At 36.3% G+C, this 23,110-nt stretch overlaps 2 protein-coding genes and 1 pseudogene across 4 annotated transcripts; 1 reads left to right on the top strand and 2 right to left on the bottom strand.

The window, feature by feature from the left end:
• Nucleotides 1–14,263: 14,263 nt before the first annotated feature.
• On the top strand, nucleotides 14,264–16,072 carry LOC133778294 (uncharacterized). 3 transcript variants are annotated; one of them, XM_062218174.1, is made up of 4 exons: nucleotides 14,264–14,450; nucleotides 14,665–14,837; nucleotides 14,920–15,035; nucleotides 15,195–16,072. In XM_062218174.1, exons 2-4 carry the CDS (start codon nucleotides 14,721–14,723, stop codon nucleotides 15,679–15,681), a joined length of 720 nt encoding a protein of 239 aa, XP_062074158.1. In that variant the 5' UTR covers nucleotides 14,264–14,450; nucleotides 14,665–14,720; the 3' UTR covers nucleotides 15,682–16,072. The 3 variants fall into 3 exon arrangements, with proteins under 3 accessions (XP_062074158.1, XP_062074160.1, XP_062074159.1); XM_062218176.1 differs by having other exon boundaries at nucleotides 14,267–14,450; nucleotides 14,703–14,837; XM_062218175.1 differs by having other exon boundaries at nucleotides 14,267–14,450; nucleotides 14,699–14,837.
• On the bottom strand, nucleotides 15,955–18,561 carry LOC133780023 (subtilisin-like protease 4; annotated as a pseudogene).
• Nucleotides 18,562–20,034: 1,473 nt separating this feature from the next.
• Nucleotides 20,035–22,820, bottom strand: LOC133780022 (subtilisin-like protease 3). Its single transcript, XM_062219907.1, has 2 exons — nucleotides 21,021–22,820; nucleotides 20,035–20,631 (listed from the first exon to the last, which is right to left on the bottom strand). Exons 1-2 carry the CDS (start codon nucleotides 22,818–22,820, stop codon nucleotides 20,125–20,127), a joined length of 2,307 nt encoding a protein of 768 aa, XP_062075891.1. The 3' UTR covers nucleotides 20,035–20,124.
• Between the last annotated feature and the right edge of the window lie 290 nt (nucleotides 22,821–23,110).

The following is a 23,110-nucleotide window of genomic DNA, read 5'->3' as shown; positions in this document are numbered from 1 at the left end:
CTTTGGATTTTTGAGCTTAAGTTGGGGATTCAAGCTTGGGAAGTAAGTCTTGAGGGCTTGGGAGTGTGTTCCACAATTGAAGAGCATCATAATCTGAGCTTGAGGTAAGTTTCTAGCCATTAAATTTCCTGGTTTGCTCTGTTTTAGCTTTGGTTTTCAGTTGGGATTTCTAGGTTGGATGATTGGTTTTGTTGGGAGTTTTTGGCTAGGGTTCTTGTGGTTGTAATTCTTGGGGCATGTGAGGATGGTTTTTGGGTTCATTTGGCACCAAAAATGAGGTTTGGAAGCATTGGAATTGAAGGAGTCGAAGGAAAAGATTTCAGGGAAGATTCTGGCTGGGTGTAGCGCTACAGCGCCCACCAGAGGGCGCTATAGCGCTACCCAGTGTTCTGTTGGGCAGTTTGGGGTTCTGAGTATAGCACTAGGGCGCTAGTGAGTAGCGTTGTAGCGCTACTCTATTCCTTCAGAATCCCGTTTTGAGTGTTTTTAAGAGTTTTTGGCTCGGGGTTTCAATCCTTAAGGCCTGGGATCGAATCTACTCACCGTGTGGGCATGTTTCGAGGTCCCGAGAGTGGGTTTAGGTTAAGACCCTTTCATTGTTGATTTTCATTAATGGAGGTTATAGTTGGTTATGATTAGGTAACCGCTAAGGAATCAAGAGGTCGATCGTTCTCAGAAGTCGTTCTTGTTCTATTTCTCGCTCAAACCAGATTTAAGAAAAATGTACCCTAAGTATATGACATGCATGGTTGTTGTTGAGGCATGCTGGTTACTAAATGTGGACATTGATTGCATATTAAATGCCAGCAGAATTTGTTTACTTGTGTATGGCACTGATTAGTCAGGGACGGCACTGGTCGCGTATTACTGACCTGAAAGTCAGAAACGGCATAAGCGTTATGAACGCAGGGCTGATAAAAGATTGGATTTAATTGATATCAGCGTTGAATGACTCTAGAGCATTAATGCTCGACTGACCCTAAGGTCGATGAATCTTGAAAGCGCTTGACTAGTCTAGGACTAGTTACTTAGAGCCAGGGTCTAAGGCCTTGGTGACAACTTGTCACATGGCTAGGGAGCAGAATCCCACGGTTATGACTCTATGGTCATGCGATAGGTTATATTGGTGACCTGTTCATCGAGCACCTATCTTGATAAGCTAGTGAAAGGATCACTTATTTGTTAAGCCCCGGTGACCCTATCGTCACATGGCTAAAGGGAGTTGAACCCACTTTAGTGACCATTCCAATTGTCACTCATTTGTTTTGGACTGAAAGTCCTAAATGATTATTACGATCATTGTTGATATTATATTCATGCTATATTGTGTTTTCTTGCTGGGCTTTGGCTCATGGGTGCTATGTGGTGCAGGTAAAGGGAAAGAAAAGCTCACCCAGCCTTGAGTGGAGAGCTTAGGTGGTGTTGTGTACATATGCAGCCGCTTGACCACCACGGCCAAGGAGTTCTTAGAGGAACTAGGGGTTTACCCTATTTTTGCCGCTTAGGTCGGCGGGTTTGTAAATTTGAAATAGTAATGACCATTTTGAGTTGTAAATAACTTGTAAATGTTTTTATGGGCCCATGAACAGTTTTATGTATTAAATAAAATATATCTTTTCCTTTTGATTGGTTTTTCACCTTAGCTTGTTAATAACACTTAGACGCACGTTTTTAACCAAAGAACTCAGGTAACGAGTTAAATTTCCAGTTCACCGTAACTGTTCTTGGGTAACCAGAGCGTTACAGAATCCATCTAGAAGAGAATGCTAAAACCTCCCAGGAATGTCAAAGAAGGTTAAATCCAAATATGAAAGAAGTAGTGAGAGAAGAGATCATTAAATTATTAGACGCATGTATAATTTACCCTATTTCTGATAGTCAATGGGTTAGTCCAGTTCAAGTTGTGCCTAAGAAGTCTGGGATCACAATTGTTGAAAACGAGAAAAATGAATTAATCCGTACTAGAGTACAAACGGGGTGGAGAGTGTGCATAGAGTATAGAAAGCTAAATAATGTTACTAGAAAAGACCATTTTCCATTACCCTTTATTGATCAAATGCTTGAACGTTTAGCTGGTCATGCATATTATTGTTTTCTTAATGGGTATTCGGGATATAACCAAATCCCCATGGCCCTAGAAGATCAAGAAAAGACTACATTTACATGCCCTTTTGGGACTTTTTCCTATCGTCGCATGCATTTTGGGCTATGCAATGCACCTGCGACTTTTCAAAGGTGTATGGTTTCAATTTTGTCTGATATGGTTGAAAGATTTCTTGAAGTGTTTATGGATGATTTTTTTGTGTTTGGTTCTTCCTTTGATGAATGTTTGCACCATCTTTCACTTGTTTTAATTCGTTGCAAAGAGAAAATCCTTATGCTTAACTGGGAAAAATGTAATTTTATGGTTAAAAAAAATGAATTGTTTTAGGTCATGTAATCTCATATGAGGGAATAGAAGTTGATAAAGCAAAGGTTGATCTTATTTCAAAACATCCCCCACCTAAAACTGTGAAAAAAATTAGATCATTTTTAGGCCATGCCGGTTTCTATAGAAGATTTATAAAAGACTTTAGCAAAATTTCTTGGCCTTTATGCCATTTACTTGTAAAAGAAAATGAATTTTTCTTTAATAATGATTTCCATGTTGCCTTTGAGAAATTGAAAAATTTGTTGACTACTGCACCCATTATTCGACCCCTTGATTGATAAATACATTTTGAAATAATGTGTGATGCTTCTGATTATGCTATAGGTGCTGTCTTGGAACAAAGACTTGAAAAAATACCACATGTAATTTACTATGCTAGAAAAACTTTAAATAATGCTCAATTAAATTATTCCACAACCGAGAAAGAATTGATTGTTGTTGTTTTTGCATTGGAGAAATTTAGATCTTATTTGTTACGGTCTAAAATAATGTCTATTATGATCATGCTACATTAAAATATCTCTTGTCGAAAAAAGATGCTAAGTCTCGTTTGATCCGTTGGATCCTGCTTTTACAAGAATTCGACTTAGAAATACGTGATAAAAAGAGATATGAAAATGTTGTTGCTGATCATTTATCTAGACTAGTTGTTGAAACTATACATGATTCCACTCCTATCACTGAAACTTTTCCTGATGAACAATTGATGCATGTTTCTTCTTTGCCTTGGTATGTTGATATTGTGAATTATTTGGTCACTAAAGAAGTACCATCTCATTGGTCTAAGCATGATAAATCTAAATTTTACTCTGAGGTATAAAAAATTTATTTGGGATGATCCTTACTTGTTTAAATACCACCCTGATCAAATAATTAGAAGATGCATTCCAGATTGTGACCAATCTAAAATTATATCTTTTTGTCATGATCATGCATGTGGAGGACATTTTAGTGGTAAGAAAACAGCTGCTAAAGTTTTACAATGTAATTTTTATTGGCCTACTATATTTCGTGATACTTATGTTTATCGTAAAGCTTGTGAACATTACCAAAAGTTAGGAAGTTTAACTAAAAGAAACATGATGTCTTTGAATCCTATTCTTATTATTGACATATTTGATGTTTGGGGCATTGATTTTATGGGACTATTTCCTAACTCTTTTGGTAATCTTTATATCCTTGTTGGAGTTGATTATGTGTCTAAATGGGTCAAGGCTATTGCATGCCACACTAATGACCACAAAGTTGTGCTTCATTTTTTGAAAGAAAATATATTTTCCCGTTTTGGTTTACCACGCGCTATCATTAGTGATAACAGTACACACTTTTGTAATAATCCATTTGAACATTTGATGAAACAATATGACATTACACATAAAGTCTCAACACCATATCACCCACAAACTAGTGGTCAAGTTGAAGTGTCTAATAGGGAAGTTAAGCACATTTTAGAAAAAGCTGTGAATCCAACTAGGAAAGATTGGTCCTTAAAACTCACTGATGCATTATGGGCATATCGTACCGCGTACAAAACACCCATTGGCATGTCACCCTACAAACTTGTGTATGGGAAGGCATGCCACTTACCTGTTGAGTTAGAACATAGAGCCTTTTGGGCCATTAAGCAGTTAAATTTTTCTTTAGACAAGGCAGGTGAGAAACGAAAGCTTCAACTAAATGAACTAGACGAAATTAGGAATGATGCATATAACTATTCAAAAAAGTATAAGGATCGTATGAAATTTTACCATGATAAAATATTTTGAGAAAAGATTTTTCTCTAAGTCAGAAAGTCCTTTTATACAACTCTCAGTTGCATTTATTTCCAGGAAAATTACGTTTTAGGTGGACCGGTCCTTATATTGTTCGAGTCGTTTTTCCACATGGGGCTATCGAAATTGAAAATCCAAGCAATGGTGATATTTTTAAAGTTAATGGAAAAAAAATTAAAATCATTTTTATAATTAAAAACCGATGAAGTGGATGAAATCCTCATTGAGGATCCTATTTACCAAGTTATTTGATTGCTTGAAATTACTCTTGGTAACTTGTGTTTATGTGTTTTTTGTGTTTATTTTTGTGTGCTTGTTTTCGTGTTTACTTTTATGTGTTATACTTTTTTTAAGTGTTTCTCGATCTCTTGACGTTGCACCACGATGAGGTACGATGTTGATCCCCAAATAGGGTGTTTTAATATTTAAACTCGCAAGTGCACGAATCGTTTCGGAATATAATGTTCATGTAAGTACGAGGTCGAACCCATGGGAGTTGACTAACATCAAAAGAAACTATTTCAAACAAAGCAAGAATATTCTAACCTAGTTCCAAATATTTGATGAGATTTTGTTTTAGAAAAATAAAAGACAAGTAATAAAAATATTAATGATAAAAATGGTTTTCAAATGAGATATGTAAAATAAGATTATTAAGATTTTAGAATCCACAAAATGCAAGTTCAATAGTATTTATAAGTATATTGATTCCCAAGTTTTGATATAGTTGAAATAAATCACACTATATATTTTTTCAAAATATATTTTCTATTCAAGCACAAGTTACTCTTTCAAAAATGTAGGATTTTTCTTCACTTATATAAGATATAAATTCTAAGCATTAGTTGTGTTACAACCTAATGAAACTACAAAAAATCAAAGAGATTATGTTTAGGCAAAATATGATACTTATGCTCTAAGAATTAGATGTGAACAATTTAATGAAAAACATTTAATCAAAGAATATCATATTTTTGCATAATGAAGAACTAAGTGTAATATGCCTTAACACTCAATAATAGATGAAAAATGCATATCTTTGATAGAAAAATCCATGAACAATGTTGTACAAATGGGAAATCAACATACAAAAAAAAAATACTATCTAGTTACATTTTGCTTCATCATCATCTTAATAACCTTTGAAAAAGATTAGAAGCTCATAACTAGATTGAAATAAATATTACAAAATAACATACTTGACATGCTCTTCAAAAGATGAAAATGGTAGAGAAAATAGTGAAAAGAAGAGAGAAAAATATGTGTAGAAGATGTTGAAAAGATGAAGAAGAGCTCCCCAAATGGTCTTACAAGACTCTATTTATAAGCAAAATATGGAAATTAAATTAATCAAATTAAAATAAATAAATTGATTAATTTAATTGTGTTGGGAAGTGGTAGGATAAATAGAGTAAGTGTAAGAGTATTAGAAAGATGAAATGTTTGGTTGGGTAAAAGATAGTGAAAAGCTAGGGTAAAAAAAAAAAAATTAGGAATGTTTATTTAGGTAAGAAAAATAGGGAAGAGTGAATTGATATTTGAGTGGAAAATATTGGGAATAAAAATGTGGTTTTTGGCCTTTTGGTGGCTAATGGCAGCTTGGTCTAGGCTGGCATGGGGTGCTAATTGGGCTGGAATGGGCTTGCTTTGCTGAAGAGCCAGGCTGAATGGAGATGGAGAGGCTGGATGGTGCTTGGCCACGTTGGGCTCCGGATGGCTGGGAGTCTTCATTGCACGGGCCTGGTGTGGCTGAATGGAGGTGGCATTTTGCTTCATTGATGCTATGGAGGCTGGTGGAGTGCTTGGAAGGAGACTTCGGCTGAGGCATGATGGTGTGGAGTCAACAGCTGGGTCACTTGCTTGGTTGACAGCTGGCTGGAGAGATTGGGCCTTGCTGAAGGTGTTTCAAAAATGCCATCTTTCACTTCTTTTTCAGCTTTTTATCATTTTATCAAACACAAAAATACAATAAAAATCCCTACAAAATAAACATAAAATAAATCATAATAAAATATTTTCAACTATAAAATAAATCAAGCTCATTCTTTGAAAATATTAATTATAACTTAATTTATATTTAACACTTAAGCTCAATAATACACCATTTTTTTACCACAAATTAAACTACAACGTTTAACAACAAAATAACTATAAAAACACACAAAAATATATAAAATCAAAATAAACCCCATAAATTAAAAATTAATTTAAAACTTAATAAATCAATTAAAAACTCAAGAACTAAGCAACAATTAACACATAAAAAGTGGTAAAATAACTCTATTTTGTAGAGTTATCATACGACCATTCTAAACTCTAACCTATTGTCAATTTTAATTTATATATATATATATTTTGACACATTGAGGACAATGCTTAAATTAAGTTTGGGGGTAGTGAGTTTAATAGTTGTTTACCATTCATTATGTTGAATATGAGGGTAAAATTGTGTTAAGTTTGTTTTGAAAGAAAAAAAATACTATCTTATTGTGTTTTGTTTAAAAAAAAATAAATATAAAAAAAAATTGTGATATTTTTCATTTTCAATGATAAAAATCTTGATTGAGTTTGAGTTTAATTCTATTCAAAATATGAATAATTTTTTAAGCTTTGTCTTTAATTATTGGGTCAATTTTGCTTGTAACAAAAATTACATTTTTTCATAAACGGAACACTTTTATTTCCTATAAGTTTAAGTGAAAAATAATTTTTTTGAAAATTTCTCTTTAAAAAGAGAAATTGACAAGTTAATTAATTACATAAGCTAAACTTGTATTCATAATAATTTTTTAGAATTATTTTCATTGTGCAATTTTTGAGAAAATCATTTTTATATCATCAATAAAAAATTGTGTATTTTAAATTTTCTTTTGCTTGAGGACTAGCAAAACTTTAAGTTTGGGGGTGTGATAACTCTACAAAATAGAGTTATTTTATCATATTTTATATGCTAATTGTTGCTTGGTTCTTGAGTTTTTAATTGATTTATTAAGTTTTTAAGTAATTTTGAATTTATTAGTCTTATTTTAATTTTATAGATTTTTATGTATTTTTATAGTTATTTTGTTGTAAAATATTGTAGTTAATTATTTGAATTATTGTTGTTTAGTTTGAGGTAAAAAAAATATTGTATTATTGAACTTAAATGTTAAATATAAATTAAGTTATAATTAATATTTTCAAAGAATTAATATGATTTATTTTATACTTAAAAATATTTTATTATGACTTAATTTATATTTTGTAGGAAATTGTTGTATTGTTGGTGCTTGAAAAGCCAAGAAAAAGAAAGAAAGAAAAATGTGGCATTTCTGAAAAGCCAATCCTAGCCATTTCGGGCCATACAGGCCCAGCCCGTTGCCCACCTCCATTCGGCCTAGATGCCAGCTGCCTCTCTCCTGTGGGCCCGCCTACCAGCCAACCCCTTCGACCCAACTCTTCCCAGCCAGAAGCCCACCTGTCTAGGCCCGAGCCTCCCTACTTCCTCTTCTCTTCCACAAGCTTACTCCACCAACCAGCACAAGTCCATCTCCACGGGCCTCCTTCCTTGCCACATCCAAGCCCATATAGCAGCCACCAGTAGTCCATGCAACCTTGCTGTCAGCCCAGCCCACAAATGTGTACAAATTTTCTTGAGCCCAACAATGTCCCCTTGTTTCCCCAATGTCTAAAAATATCAAATTTTTACCCAACTTTTCTACACATTTTCACCACAAAATCATCATTACCCCCTAGAATTTACCTCTACATGCCATATTTACTTTATTTAATTAATCTAATCAATTTATTTAATTTAAATTGATTATTTTAATAATCTCATTTTGGCTATAAATATGTAATTTCAAGCCCATTTTAGGGTGCTTAATTTTTGGTTATCATCATCTTTTATACCATTTCTCTCTACCATTCTCTCTTCAATTTTAGTGTTTTTCAAAAGCATTTTTCAAGTATGCCTTCTTTTTATTTTGTAATTTCTAATCTAGTTATGTGCTTCTAATATTTTTCATAAGATTATTAAGATCATGATAAAGCAACTTGTAACTATATAATATTTATGTTGTATGTTGATTTCCCTTGTAATGCAACAAAGTTTATGGATTTTTCTTCTTCATATATCTCTTTCATCTTTAATATCTTATATTTTGGATTGTTAGATAATATTGCTTTATTCTTCATTTTGCAAATCATACTATTCTTTGCGTAAGATGTGTCATTAAATTGTATACATACAATGCTTAGAACAAAAATATTATGTTTTGCCTTATGAATAATGTTATTTGATTTTTTGTTGTTTCATTAGGTTGATTACATTAAATACTTTGAAATTATATATTTTTTTAAAAGTGAAGAAAAATCCTATCTTTTTATAAATAATTTGTGTTTAAAATTATAAATCTATTTGGAAAATGATAGTTTGACTTATTTTAACTATCACTAACACTTGGGAATCAATATACTAATAAGTATTATTAAACTTATATTTTGTGGATTCTAGTATCTTAATAATCTTTCTTTTACAACTTATTTTCAAATCATAATTGGTTTATTTTTATTCTCTTAAATCTTTTATTTTATGTTCTTGACATTAAATCTCATCAATCTTTGGAGCTAGGTTAAAATTTATTAATTTTGGTTTAAAATAGTTTTATTTTTTATTTTAGACAACTCATTTGGGTTCGACATCCTTGCTTACACGATCAATATTCTATATGAACGATTCGTGCGCTTGCGATTTACATATTCAAAACATACCCATTTTGGGTCCATCATCAATCCCTGGATAAACCTTTCCTTCTGAGCTACAGCTGTGGGTACCGTATCAAAAGAAAACTTGGTCAACCCATCGAATCTGTTAACATACTCGGTTACTGTTGCATTTCGCTGAACCAGGTTCGTTAACTCATTCATCTTAGCAGTCTTAACTGCATCACAGTAATATCTTTCATTAAACAGCTACATAAATTCTTTCAAGTCCATCACAGCTGTATCTCGTGTCTGGGATACTACTTCCCACTACGTCCGGCAATAGTCCCGCAATACAAATGTATCACAGATCACCCTATCGTGACCTACCAGCCCCATACTATCGAGGATGTAACTAATCATTCCCATCCATTGCTCAACTCTAAATGGATCTAGGCCTCCCTCAAAAACTGGAGGATGATACTCCTGGAATCTTCCACAAAGAAATCTCCATATGTTCTCAACCCTAAGTTGAGTCAATACTGGTGCCACTGGCATAACAAAGGAAGAGGTGATCCCTGACAGAACCCGCTGCTGTTTCAAACACCTAATCTCTTCCTCTTGTCTCTGCAATCTTAATTGCACATCTGTAAAGATTTGCTGGAAATTCTAAGGGGCAGGTGAAGAACTCACACCCTGGTTGTAATTCCCAGCCTTAGTATAACCACCACCGGGTCTCATTAACTGCCTTGGATACATAACCTCTGATTGAATCTGCAGTCAATAACTTGACCCATTAAACATGATGCGCATATTCAAAAGCCTTCCTCACGGCAACAATCTTATCACACTACATTCAAAAACCACTGCAGTGCTAAAAACATGCGCATGGCATTCATTCATCAATTCATAATCACTACTCTTCCAACATACACACCATGCTCTCAATCCCAGCATGCAAATATCACATTTATGTATTCACTAAGCAAGTAATCATATATTCATATCAATAATCAAGAGCCAGGCTCTATCAGAATCTCATGCTCCCTAATACAATATGCAGGTAAAGCATTTACATTCTATTTAAGCAGTTAAACACAAAACCACATAAATAGTTACCATACCCTGAGTGAAGCTTGTCTTTAGTGACGAGTGTATATCCCAGCTTGTCTTCAGTAACCCTTAACCTTGACTTGCTCTGATACCAAGTTGCAATGCCCTACTACCCAGGGACTGTAATGTGGTGCATTTTAAACAGTGCTAAACTCGCTAACCGAGCCATTTGGCCATAATCGTGTAACTAAATGTGATTAATGGTTTACGGTTAAAAATTTTGGTTAAAGATATAATGTTTCACTAAAATGTTTACTGTATACATTTGGATCCTAAAATATATTTTAAAGGTTAATTACAATAAAAGATTTACAACTAGCCGACTTAAGTGGAAAAATAGGGTTTATCACAAGTTCCTCTTTAAAACCTCGGCTGTGGCGGTCGAGTAACCGCATATGTACACATCGTCACCTAAGCTCTCCAACTCAAGGATGGTCCAGCTTTCTTTTGCCTTTACCTGCACCACATAGCACTCGGGAGCCGAAGCTCAGCAAGAAAACTTAAACATGCTCATAAACAAGTAATAACATGTCACTAAATCATAATAGGCATGCCTAGCAGTAATAACCCTACTCATACATGCAAACAGGTACAAATAAATGTTAGTGGAGTCCTGCGCTCTGAGTAGATGACTAATAAGCCTCTCGTTTTGAGGTAGACGACTAATAAGTCTCTCTCTGAATAGACGACTAATAAGTCATACTCTGTATAGATGACTAATAAATCTATCTCTGAGTAGATGACTGATAAGTCTATCTCTGTGTAGATGACTGATAAGTCTATCTCTGTGTAGATGACTGATAAGTCTATCTCTGTGTAGATGAATGATAAGTCTATCTCTGAGTTTCCACGCCCTCCTAGCCATGTGACATTTCAGTCACCTGAGCTTATGGCCCTGACTCTAAATAACTAGCCTTTAGACTAGACAAATGCTTTTGTTTTCATCGAACTTAGGGTCAGTCAAGCATTTTGTGCTTATATTGATAATGCTTACGTCGATTAGATCTAATATTTTCAGCTTGCGTTAAACACGCTAATACCGTTCTTGACTCATAAGCCAATACCATACTACCAGTGCCCAGTACCACTGCCGAACTTGACTAATAAGTCACAACTTCACAATCAATACTGACACAATTGTCGTTGCTGAATAATAAATCAGTACCATACACAGATAAGTAAAGTTGTTATGCGTTTACTATGCAATTAATGTCCATATATAGAGCACTTAACATGCCTCATCAATAATTACCAGCATAATTATAATCATGCACATTCAAGCATCTAGATATAAGGCATTCAACATGCTTAATCGATAATCACAAGCATAATCATAATCATGCACAATTACAGAGACTCAAGCTCTGATCAATCTCATATTCAACATTCATGCCATGCCTTAATCACATGTATCTTATGCATCACATATTGAGTAGAGTTTTCTTACCTCTGGTCCAAGCACAGGTTACTAATAAACGAGCCACAAGCACAATCCTGTTTCCAAGCCCCTAGCGATAACCTAGTCACAACCATAATATAAAACCTAATAAAAAATGAGTAAATAAATACTTCCAGACCTAAACCTAGCCTCTGGGATGTCGAATCCTACTCAACTGGGTAGTAGGATCGATCCCAGGCCCTTAGAGTTAAGTTCCCACGATTAAAAACTAAATCTGGGCAAAACTGCCCTAAAGCGTCGCAGCCCCCAAACCCTAAGCCGCGACCTGCCTCCAGACAAAAGCCAGACCACCTCTCTGCCTGCACCTTGCGCCGCCGCACCAACCTTGAGCCGCGACCCTACCTGCCCATCAGCCAACCTCATCCTCTTCATCAAGCTTGGGCCGCAATGCCCTAGAACAGGGTCGCGACCCAACCACGAACCAGCCAAAAACCTCGTTTTCTTCATTTAAAAACCTTTCAAAAACCTATCCAAACATCTCAAAATCCAAAAATCAAAGTTCCCAAATATCCTAATTAACCAAAACCATTAAAATCCAAGCTTCAAATCATCCAAAAACTCATCAAAATATAACATCCAATTCAAGCTTAAAAACTCAAAAACTCAAAACTTGGATTACCTTCGATTGAGTTGTTTCCCAACTAAATCCTCCGGCTAAAAAGCTTCTAATCTTCCCTAGAATCGCTATGCCTCGATCCTTGCCTGAATTCGAGTCCTAAAACTCAAGTTTCCTTCAAAAATGTGATCAGTTTCAAAAAGGGAACAGGAAAAAGAGAGAACGTACTGAACGTTCTTTTTATGTTTCTAACAAGTTACTTCAAGCTTAAGTAACCTCAAGCAAATCCTAATGCTCGGGGTCCCAAAAACGCCCCCGGGGGTAAAATAGTCAAAATTCTCATAATTCCCTCCTCATTTCACTAACTCCCAATGTATCATCAAATGTTTATTCCCATTACCCAATATCACGGTAATGTGCTAAATACCCAATACTCCTTAGCTCACTTCGAGTCAAGTATGGATCCCGTTGTGACTTTCCCATTAGCTTGCTCCCTAGGATCGTCTCATGTTGAGTAACCCAAGCATAACCAAATAATAATGAAGCACTACACACATACCACATATATGCCAAATATACCCAAAATGGGCCAAAATATGAAACTTGTCCAATTAATCAGAAATTGGCTCACATGCATATTTAATACACTTAAACATGCATATCAAGTCACATTATAGTATTGTTCACATATTCGCATAATAGTGCACAAAAATATCATATAATCATATAATTTGCCATCCCGACCCCCTAATCAAGGCCCTAAGCCTTATTAGGAAATTTGGGTTGTTACAATGTTGGTATTTTCTCATTCAAGTGTCGAGTAGACCCATTCGGCAGTCGATTGGAATTCCCTTTCTGCCATGAAGGGAAATAGCTAATCGAATGGCACCAAAATGAATATGGGTGAATCCTTGCGCAATCCATTGGAGGATAAATTCAGGAGGGATTTGTAAAGTAACGAATTGGACCTCAGGAGTAGGTCTCAATTGACACTTGCTAAATTTAGAAGCTTGAATATATTCTTTTGGGGCTTTGTAGGATGGTTTGATGAGAGCTTTAGTGGATCGGGTAAAAGGAGTAATGGATTTTGGGAAAATTTGGTATGTGTTAATCAAATGAAGGTTGTTATTGGTAATCTTATTTTCTTGATGAATATATGATAGTTCATAAAGAAAGTCAAGTTTGTTGGCTATGGACTTGCAGAAAGATAGAGAAGGAGTAAGTGACAAGAGCGATATTATAGGAGCACTAGAGTATGAAGAACTTGTAGATGAGGTTTCATTTGCCATGATTTGAAATGGAGATTCGTTGGTAGGATATGATGGAGTATGACTCTGATACTGTTAAGAAATTTTATAAATACAGTTCAAACCGCATCACGTTGTTATATATATATATATATTTATTTTTACTACATTTCAACTTAATGCACATATATATATTTATATAGTATAATATACACACTATTTGGAAAAGTTATTATGTTTCATAGGTTGCTAACACATATTCTACTTCAACATAAAAATATTCCCCCATAATCAAAATCTTTACTTCAACATTACATTTTTTTTTGTAATTAGTTTGTTGTATTTTTATTATTTTGCTAAAAATTTATTAGTTTGTTGTGTATTTATTATTTTGTTAAACACTTTTTAGTATGAGTTTTATTACGAATCTTTATTAATTATAATGTTTAATTATTAAATTGTTTGACGATAGGTATAACCTGCCTACATCGCATCGCACTACATTGTTTTTTTGTTGTATGATTTATACAGTGTGGATTGCGGTTTGAAAAATTGCTGAAACTGCATATACGGTGTGGTCTAATAAATTGACAAAAAATCTTACCGCCCGCACCGTGAACACCCATATGTTTTGCCATTTTATATGATTTTCAAATTATTAGGTATCTCGTACCATTTTATACCAATTTTTAAATTACAAAATACTTAATCATCATTATTAGGAGCATAGGACAATGTCAATTCAGTAATTTTAAAAAGCTCATGGACTAATTTGGTATTTTCTTTACTTATATTACCAAAATTATTATTTATTTATTTTTCCAAATGAAATCCATATTATAACATTATATTTTAATTATTTTGAGAAATATAATTTAGAATTGACATAACGGTGGGGAACTTTGTATTAATTAATTTAATTTATTTTATTTTAAAAAAATTAACATAATTATCCAAAACAAATATACAATTCCCCTAAAAAAAAACCAAATATACACTGTGTGATGTATAGATTTTTTTAATCTCCTTCAATTCCATTCTCAGAAAGAAAAAAAAGGAATCTCCTTCAATTCTTTCGGGAGGGATCCCTCAACCACCGCTCTCCACCCTGTCGGCGGCCCGGCCCCCTCCTCTGACAATCGGCCATAAACTGGATTCTTTTTCTTCTTGACGAGGGTAGAATAGCTAGGTAACTTAGATACATCTTTTTTTATTCAATTGATGAATAACTTTGGACTGAATCGATTTTTGATTCACTTTTCAGAAGTGTTATCAAATTTTTAATTTTGATTGTTAATCAATTTATGGCTTTTGTAAAATATGATTTATTCTTATTTCTAAATACATAGCTCAAAATGTTTAGAAATAAAATATTCCAACTTCAATGTTTCCAATGGTATTAGGAACGAAAACAGTTGATGATAATTTTTTGGAAAGGGAGATTTTGGAGAAGAGAATAATGGATTGCGATCACAGAAATCATCGAGTTACCAAGGACGACGTGATATCCAAGCTCAAAGACGACGGCGATTTTGATAAGCTCCGTCTCAGCATCATTCGCAAGCTTAAAGACCATGTAAACAATTCTCTCTCTCTCTCCCTCTCTCTTGGGGTTGTTAATTATCCGAAAGGCTTAATAGGGTCTGTTACTGTTTCAGGTGGAATTGCGGGAAAAAATGAGTTCTATTGTGAGGCAATCGGCCGCTCTTACTCGTTTGGGTGCTGAGAATATGAAACCAAGGCAACTTTCAGATGCTATATATCAAGAAGTAGGGTATGTTGTCTAATTCTTGAGATTCCCCTTTGGGTTTGTGTTTTTTTACGGTTAAATTTAACATCTTTGAAGCATTTACGCAATGCCCTTTAGAGTTTTAAGTTCTGAGGGAGTTTATTCTTGAAAATGAATGGATTATTTCATGTTTTTGATTGCTAGGGACAAACTAATGAGCCAGATTTCTGATGGGCTGTGGGGAATAATTAGATCAAACGATGTGGTCAAAACTGAAATTAAAGAAACTGTTCACTCTGTCTACAAGAGACTAACGAGCACAGAAGTGAAAGTGGAGGTTGAATCCTCAACATCTCAGTTGATGCCAGTTCAAAAGAAAAATAAAGCAATGGATTCGATACTTGTTCCAGCCAGTAAAGCAATGTTGTCTGAAAATGAGCCAAATGAACCACCTGGATTCTCACTCTCTCATAAACATCTGAAGAGAAAAATAAAGGATCTGCAGCCGTCTTCACGCCATGAGAAAAGACATGTGGCTGATCAGCAGGGAGTGCCTGTCATATTACAGGAGAAGCATGAGCGTGGTCATGTTGATCACGGTCAGTCGCCCTCTTTTTCTGTTCGTATTGAACACCAGAAAACAGATTGCTGTAGTGATGAGGACCCTGATGTGCCTCCTGGTTTTGGATGATGGATTAACATGCAACTCAGTTTTTCATTCTCTAAGAAGTTAGTTTCTCACTGTTATATGCCATTACAATCGAAGACAGGAACAACTTAATCAATATCTCAACATGAGTTGGCGAAGAAAACATGCTGTCCTACTTTCATTGCCAGAAGCACTAGATCCCTGGAAGGCTTGAGATTTTTTTTCCTCCTGACGAAGAGAGGCGAGAAACCTGTTTTGATTAGTTTTACTAATTTATGATGCCATAAATTGGGTTTTAGAGATTTTTGTTTGTAATTGCTAGTTTGTGCCTGACTAATTAGCCACTCTGTAGTACTTTGGAAATTACTTGTGATATTGACATGTCTAATTCTTGATTAACATAATTCATTTTAGTAGGAAAGAAATTGTAGGATGTTTTCACTTCTTTAGATATTTCTTTTACCATCTTCCCTGAATTCAAATCAAAGTTGGAACACAGTATATTGACCATCATGGTTATGCTAGCGGAAATAAAATAATAAATAACTCATAATTCTAACACTGTTTATAGAAATGAACATTATTGGTAACACGTCTTGTTGAACATAATTCCAAGAGATTTTCATAGTGGCAGTGCAAATCTATGTTTGCTTATCATAATGCATCCGTTTCTTACTGAAATTTAACAGCAATTGGACTCCTAACATAGTGTTTAACTGAAGCCCATGCCAGAAATCCTTGACCATAGGCATCGGTTTTCCCACTTGAAGCAATGCGACTGAAAGTCACTGCATATTGTGCTTTTTGGTTCACTTTTGTGAAGTAAAGCGTTTTGGGTTCGACACTTATATAGACTCCATCTGGTGCAACAACCTTGACTGTGTAAGTTGAATATGCATCGCCAACATTAGTCACCGTCCTTGTGAACACTTGAGATTGTCCTAGTGTGACAGAAAATGAAGGGTAGTTCAGCTCTCCTTCAGGTATAGGAGATTCTTCTGAGCAATTTATTTGTCTGTGCGCAATAATTCCTACTTCTTCATCTTTGTAACCGAGGCCGCAGAGATAAGGAATGTAATCATCAGGTTGCAGGTTGTAGACTAGTCCTGGGTCATTTGCCCTTGTTGGATTGACATGGCCTGAACCAATGGCGAAGACGTCTGCAGGGGTAAGTGTTTCATCAAGAATGGGTTTACCCTCCAGATTTACAACATCAGCAGTAGTCATTATAGCAGATTTAATGGCAGCTGGTGACCAGTAAGGGTGAGAGCTCTTGAGCAAAGCTGCTATTCCACTGAGATGTGGGCATGACATTGATGTGCCAGACATTATGTTGAAAGGAGAATTTGGATTTGTGTCATTGTCAAGAGGGAATGGCCAAGCTGCTAGAATGCTGACGCCTGGTCCAATGATGTCTGGTTTCAAAATTCCAGGACTAGCCACGTTAGGGCCTCTTGATGAGAAAGAAGTAACAACAGGAGAGTATGAGTCCCCTATGACTGTTCCTTTAAATAATATTGTTGCTGTTGGTGTTGCCGTCGAGTTTATGTATGCTTTTATCTTTAGTGCACTACTAAAGCTGACATGTGCTGCTGGAAGAGCATGAACATCTGCTTCTGTGCTAACACCATCGGTTTCTTGATTTAAGAGAATCATCGCAACTCCTCCAGCGTTTTTGACTTCCTCCCCCTAGGCAATTCTTCCAATTCCCCCTCCTCTCTCACAGGCTACTATCTTACCTTTGACATTGATATCTTTCAATGACCCTTCAGCACAAAATGCGGACTCTGATTTGCCATTCACTCCAGAATAAACAAGAGGCAAATTTGTTGGAGGAAAATCTCCTCTGTGGATAGTTTCACCATCAAGCGCTTCTCCATTTCCAAGCTTTGTTGTGGCCACAATTTTTCTATCTATGGTACTTGCTCCTACCGTAAGAATCCAAGGAGCTTCATTAGATAAAGTGCTGTTAAAAGGACCTGAATTTCCTGCTGAGCAACTTACAAATATTCCTTTTTGGATTGCTGCAAATGTGCCTATGGCAACACTGTCATTAAAAAATGCAGTTGGCTCTACACCAAGAGAGATTGAGAGCACATCCACACCATCCTCAACAGCTGCGTCAAGAGCAGCCAGTATATCAATGTCGGGGCAATCTTCTCCAAAGCACACTTTGTATATTGCCAGATGAGCATATGGAGCCATGCCAACTGCTGTGCCTTTGGCATTTCCTAGAACATCTGCATAGTTCACAAACCCTCCAGCTGCTGTACTTGCAGTGTGAGTGCCATGTCCGTCCTCATCAATTGGTGGCTCAGCTGCCCTTCCCTTTGTTGCATTGGTTGCCAAGTTGAATGACTTTGCACCGATTATTTTGTTGTTGCACTCAGATACATTGAAATCACATCTCCCCTTCCATTTAGCAGGTGGAGGAGGTATTCCTGCATCACTAAATGAAGGATGGCTGGGAAAAATTGCACCATCTAGTACTCCAATAATCACTCCTTTCCCGAAATTTGACTCCCTCCAGAGTCCCATCTGCTGGTGCAGTCCCAAGAAGTTGGGCGTGTGTGTTGTTAGTTTCTTGAATATCTTTCCAGGGCGTGCAGATACAAAACCATCTTTGTTTTCCATTGCTCTAACTTGGTCATGAGTCAGCCTTGCTGCAAAACCACTCATCACATTTCGGTATGAATATATAATATGCGGCTTGTTGTCTGAGCTTGCGGCAGTTCTAACAGGCATAAAAGATTTGTACCAACTCTCCAAGTCATCTGACTGAGAAAGGACTCTGCCCTTTGGTTGCCTTACTTGGATAATGTAGTTTTGTAAATTGCTTGATTTGGAAGTTTGAGAGTCGGATGCGAGGGCATGAAAGAAGTTGAACACAAAAATATGGTAGAAGAAAGAAGGGGGAGCCATTTTGAACAAATTACACCACATTTAGAAGGTGGTAAAGCTGTGTCTGTTTTCGCCAAAAGGTGTATATATAGATGAGCCAAAAGAAGAGAACTGGCCTGAATCTTTAAGCAAGTGCAAATAGTTAACTGTTGAAGCCTTGTCAGTCGGCTCACGGGGAATTTTCAGCTTTGGAACCTTGCTGGTGGTGTAGCTCAAACGGATTTTTTTGCTGGCGGCAAGAGGCATGCCAAGTAAGTTTTTGTTTATTATCTTGTACACTTGTTTGTTTAAAATTTTTATATGACTTAGTCATCGATAGATATTAAAACTTGTAGACTCATGAGCATATTTAAGGGAGACTTGTTCTTTGGCCGGATACATTATGAATATCTACATTTCAAGAGATAAAAAAAAGGTGATTTGAATGGCCCATTTGTGTTATATTAATGGATTTGTGTGGTGTGGTGTGATATGCTCTTCTGTTTGGCTTTATTTTATGGCAGTAATCACAATCATATATAAGACGAGACACCAAGAAAAAAATCATTTACTATTTTATTATGAAGACTCGGTTGAGTGATTACTGTTTCAACCTTCAAAATTTATTAGTTTGGTTCAATTTATTGGTTCTGTTACCCTTTCTCTCTCAGTATACATACATACATATATATATATATATAAATGGTGATATGATGCATTGCTGAATCACCTTCTTCATCAAAAGAATATTATATTCTCTCTTCAAGCATAGTCTAAATCTTTTTGTCTTGGTTAGATTATTACTACAAGTAAACTTGTTATGTTCTAACATTAGTAATATTTTCATTACATTGGAGCTTTGGAAGTCCATAGTCATATCAGACATCTTCTATTGATCGCATATAAAGGTACTACATTCTATACAATCTACAGCTATTATCTTGATAGCAAAAAAATTGATATCCAGATATGCTACTTAGGGAACTGGAAAATGATATAAACTCTTTGAAGACATTAATACTAGATATACTTGGAGAAACAAGACTGTATCTAATCACGAAGAGTGCTATCTATAATACAGAGCCTATAGATGGTTCATCAATCATATGCTCAAGTAATAAAAAAAGACTATCTATTGTTAACAATACGAAATATGTTAATACGCTAATACATTAATTCATGTTCAAGAAATACAAGTTAAATTATATAAAATAACTTTTTTTTTCTTTCTAATCAGTCATGTTCAATTAATAATACAAGCCCTTTGTGATTTGCTGATTGTGGGAGATGCAGTGTTGTTTTCAAGGTAAACAGAACATACTACTTTTCAGAAATGAAATTATTTCAATTGCTAAAATGTAAAATGCTGTCAAACATTTTCGTTTATTTACTTTTTTTTTTCTCTGTAATTTTTTATTAATTCCAACAATTATATATAGAAACTAAACGCTGAAACATTTCTGGTACTTCTTATTAGTTTAAACCAAATCTCAAGTACATAAATGGTAAGTCATGACTCTATTAGACTAGCTCCTATAATGGGCTCCTCAGTTATTCCATTTTTGTTTTTCTTCAAAGAGAAAATTTCAAATCGCAACTTCACTCTTAATCAAATATGACAGATATTTGGCTTCTAACAGAGTACTTATCAGAAACCCATCTCAAATATCCTTGAGAAAAGCCCTTGGCAGTGCTCCCAGGTCTATCTACTGGGAAAATAGTAATAGTATAGTTAATCTTCTGGTTCACTTCTGTGAAACTAAGTGTTCCAGAGTCGAAACCAAGTTTAGTTCCAGCCGGTTCAACGTAGTCTATAGTGTAAGTAGAGGTAGGCCCGCCCACATTAGTCACAGTCCTTGTAATTTTCAGAGGGTCTGAGCCTAGAATTACAGAAAAGGTGGGATAGTTCAGCTCATAATCTGGTATACTTGTCACTTGAGAGCATTTTACCGATTGTTGTGTGATGACAGAGACTTGCTCGTCGGTGTAGTTCAATCCACAAAGATAAGGTATGTAATCTTCTGGTGCAATGTCGTAGATAAGACCTGGATTGTTTGCTTTGGAGGGGTTCACATGGCCTGCCCCGGTGGCAAAAATGTCTGCTGGGGAAGCCTAAAAGAACTTTGTAATTAGTAACTTGAAGTAACAAGAATGTTTAGAGTAAAACGCAACACGTACCACGTGAATGAAGAACAAGTCATATAGTGTTACACGTAAAAAGTGATTCTAACTAATTAGTACTAATGTTTTATAGCTAAATGATGTGTTAAGGCCATTGTTCATTGTAATCTAATGTTATGAGTTTGCTAGTTTTACATCAATTAGCACTAAAAAGTTCTTATAAAAATTGAGATGTCTAGTGTAATTTATGTGTGTGTGTATATATGTATAGATTCCCTTGTGAAGAATTAGTCATACAAAAGTTATAATAATTGCATGCAGGGTTATATGTTTGAATTGGTCATAATTCATTTTATAGCGTTTTATACTTGTACTAGTACCTTTTCGTCCAAAATGGGTTTTCCACCGAGGTTGTTGACATCGGCAGTAGTGAGAATGGCAGATTTAATGGCGGCCGGAGACCAATCAGGGTGAGAACTCTTCAGCAGAGCTGCTATACCACTGAGATGTGGGCAAGACATAGAAGTACCTGAAATCATATTAAACGGTGCGTTTGAACTATTGTCTACCGAAAACGGCCATGCAGCTAAGATACTGACGCCGGGTCCTACAATGTCTGGTTTCAAGATCCCAGGACTGGCGGCGCTTGGACCTCTGGACGAGAACGAAGACACTGATGGAGCATGCGAATCTCCGATCACAGTTCCTTTAAACAAGATCGTAGCCATCGGTGACGACGTTGAGTTTAGATAAGCTTTGATCTTCAACGCGGAGACGTAGGCCACGTTACTCGCCGGAAGAACGTGAGCGTCGGCTAAAGTAGTGAACCCATCTGTCTGTTGGTTCAACAGAAGCATGGCGGCGCCACCAGCTCTCTTCACTTCTACACCTTTGTCAATTCTAGCTATGTCACCACCTCTATCGCAAACCACGATTTTTCCTGCCACGACTTCGCTTTGGAGCGAATCCGCTGCGCAAAAGGCAGCGGACTCGTTACCATTAGCTCCGGGGTAGACGAGTGGTAACAGTTTCGTTTGGTCGAAATCCTTAGGCTGGAACAGCGACTCTCCCTCGAGTTCTTCTCCAGTTCCGAGCTTCACATTGGCACTGATTTTCCGGTCGATGGTGCTGGCTCCAACTGTGAGAATCCAAGGAGCTTCGTTCGAGAGAGAGAAGTAATCAGGACCTTCGTTCCCGGCCGAGCAGCTGACAAAAATACCTTTTTGGGTGGCGGCGAAGGCACCAAGGGCGATTGAGTCGGCGAAGAAAGGAGCTGAGCCACCGCCGAGGGAGAGAGAAAGAACGTCGACGCCATCAGCCACAGCAGCGTCGAGCGCAGCCAAAATATCAGCTTCTGAACAACCTGCTTCACTGCATACTTTGTACATCGCCAAGTGAGCATACGGAGCCATACCGACAGCGGTGCCATTGGCGTTTCCGAACACACTAGCTCCGGCGACGAAGTTCCCAGCAGCGGTACTCGACGTGTGAGTCCCATGTCCTTCCGAGTCAAAAGGAGGCTGACTTTGAGTGACCCCAGTTTTAGCATCAGTAACAAAATTCTTAGCACCAATCAGCTTGTTGTTACACACACCGCCGGAGAATTCACACGTGCCTTTCCATTTAGGCGGCGGAGGTGGGACTCCTTCGTCACTGAACGAAGGATGGTCCGGGAAGAGGCCGGTGTCAAGAACTCCTACAATGACACCTTGGCCTAATTTGGACTCGTTCCACAATCCCAACCCTTGGTGAAGTCCCAAAAAGTTAGGAGTATGAGTAGTATGTAAAGAAAAGATTTGCTGCGGTTGAGCTGAAACGACGCCGTCTTTGGCCGCCAAGGCTTTGGCTTCCTCAGCCGTCAATCTAGCTGCGAACCCGGTGGCCACATTATGGTACGTGTGAACCATACGTGTGTGCTGGTCTGAGCTTGTGGTAGTAGAAGGTAAAAATGACTCGTACCAAGTGTTCAAATCCTTAGTTGAATGAACATATAGTCCATAGTGTTGTGACTTTTTGACGTGAACAATGTATGTGTTTAAGGTCTTTTCTTCGGCTAGTTCCTTGACGAGTGGTATTTCTTCAACTAGAGCAGCTGAGCAATTGAAAACGACAACTGACATTAAAGAAAGGAGGTAGACAAAGTAGTCTAACACTCTCCATTGTCGTTTAATAATCTCCATGTTTTCTTACAACTGCACTACACTACACTTGATTATAGTGTTTGATTGTGTATATGTTCGAACATTCATTGCTATATATATATGGGCTGCATGCATGTAGAAACCTATGAAGATCCGTACAATCGAAACAAAAAGTGGATGGATTTATGTTACAGTTGGAACAAGGCTGCGATATAACTTATGTTAGACTGCTTAGTTTGATGTTTAGGGTTTGGCCTTGAGTTGTAATTGTATTGATTTTCTCATTGATTGCCAACTGTCTTTGAGTTCTTACGATAAATCTTTTAAAT

This window comes from Humulus lupulus, chromosome 5 (assembly GCF_963169125.1).
Source record: "Humulus lupulus chromosome 5, drHumLupu1.1, whole genome shotgun sequence".
Classification (NCBI taxonomy): Eukaryota; Viridiplantae; Streptophyta; class Magnoliopsida; order Rosales; family Cannabaceae; genus Humulus; species Humulus lupulus.
Note: the sequence above shows the minus strand (reverse complement) of the source record. Positions and strands in the feature narration are given on the sequence as shown.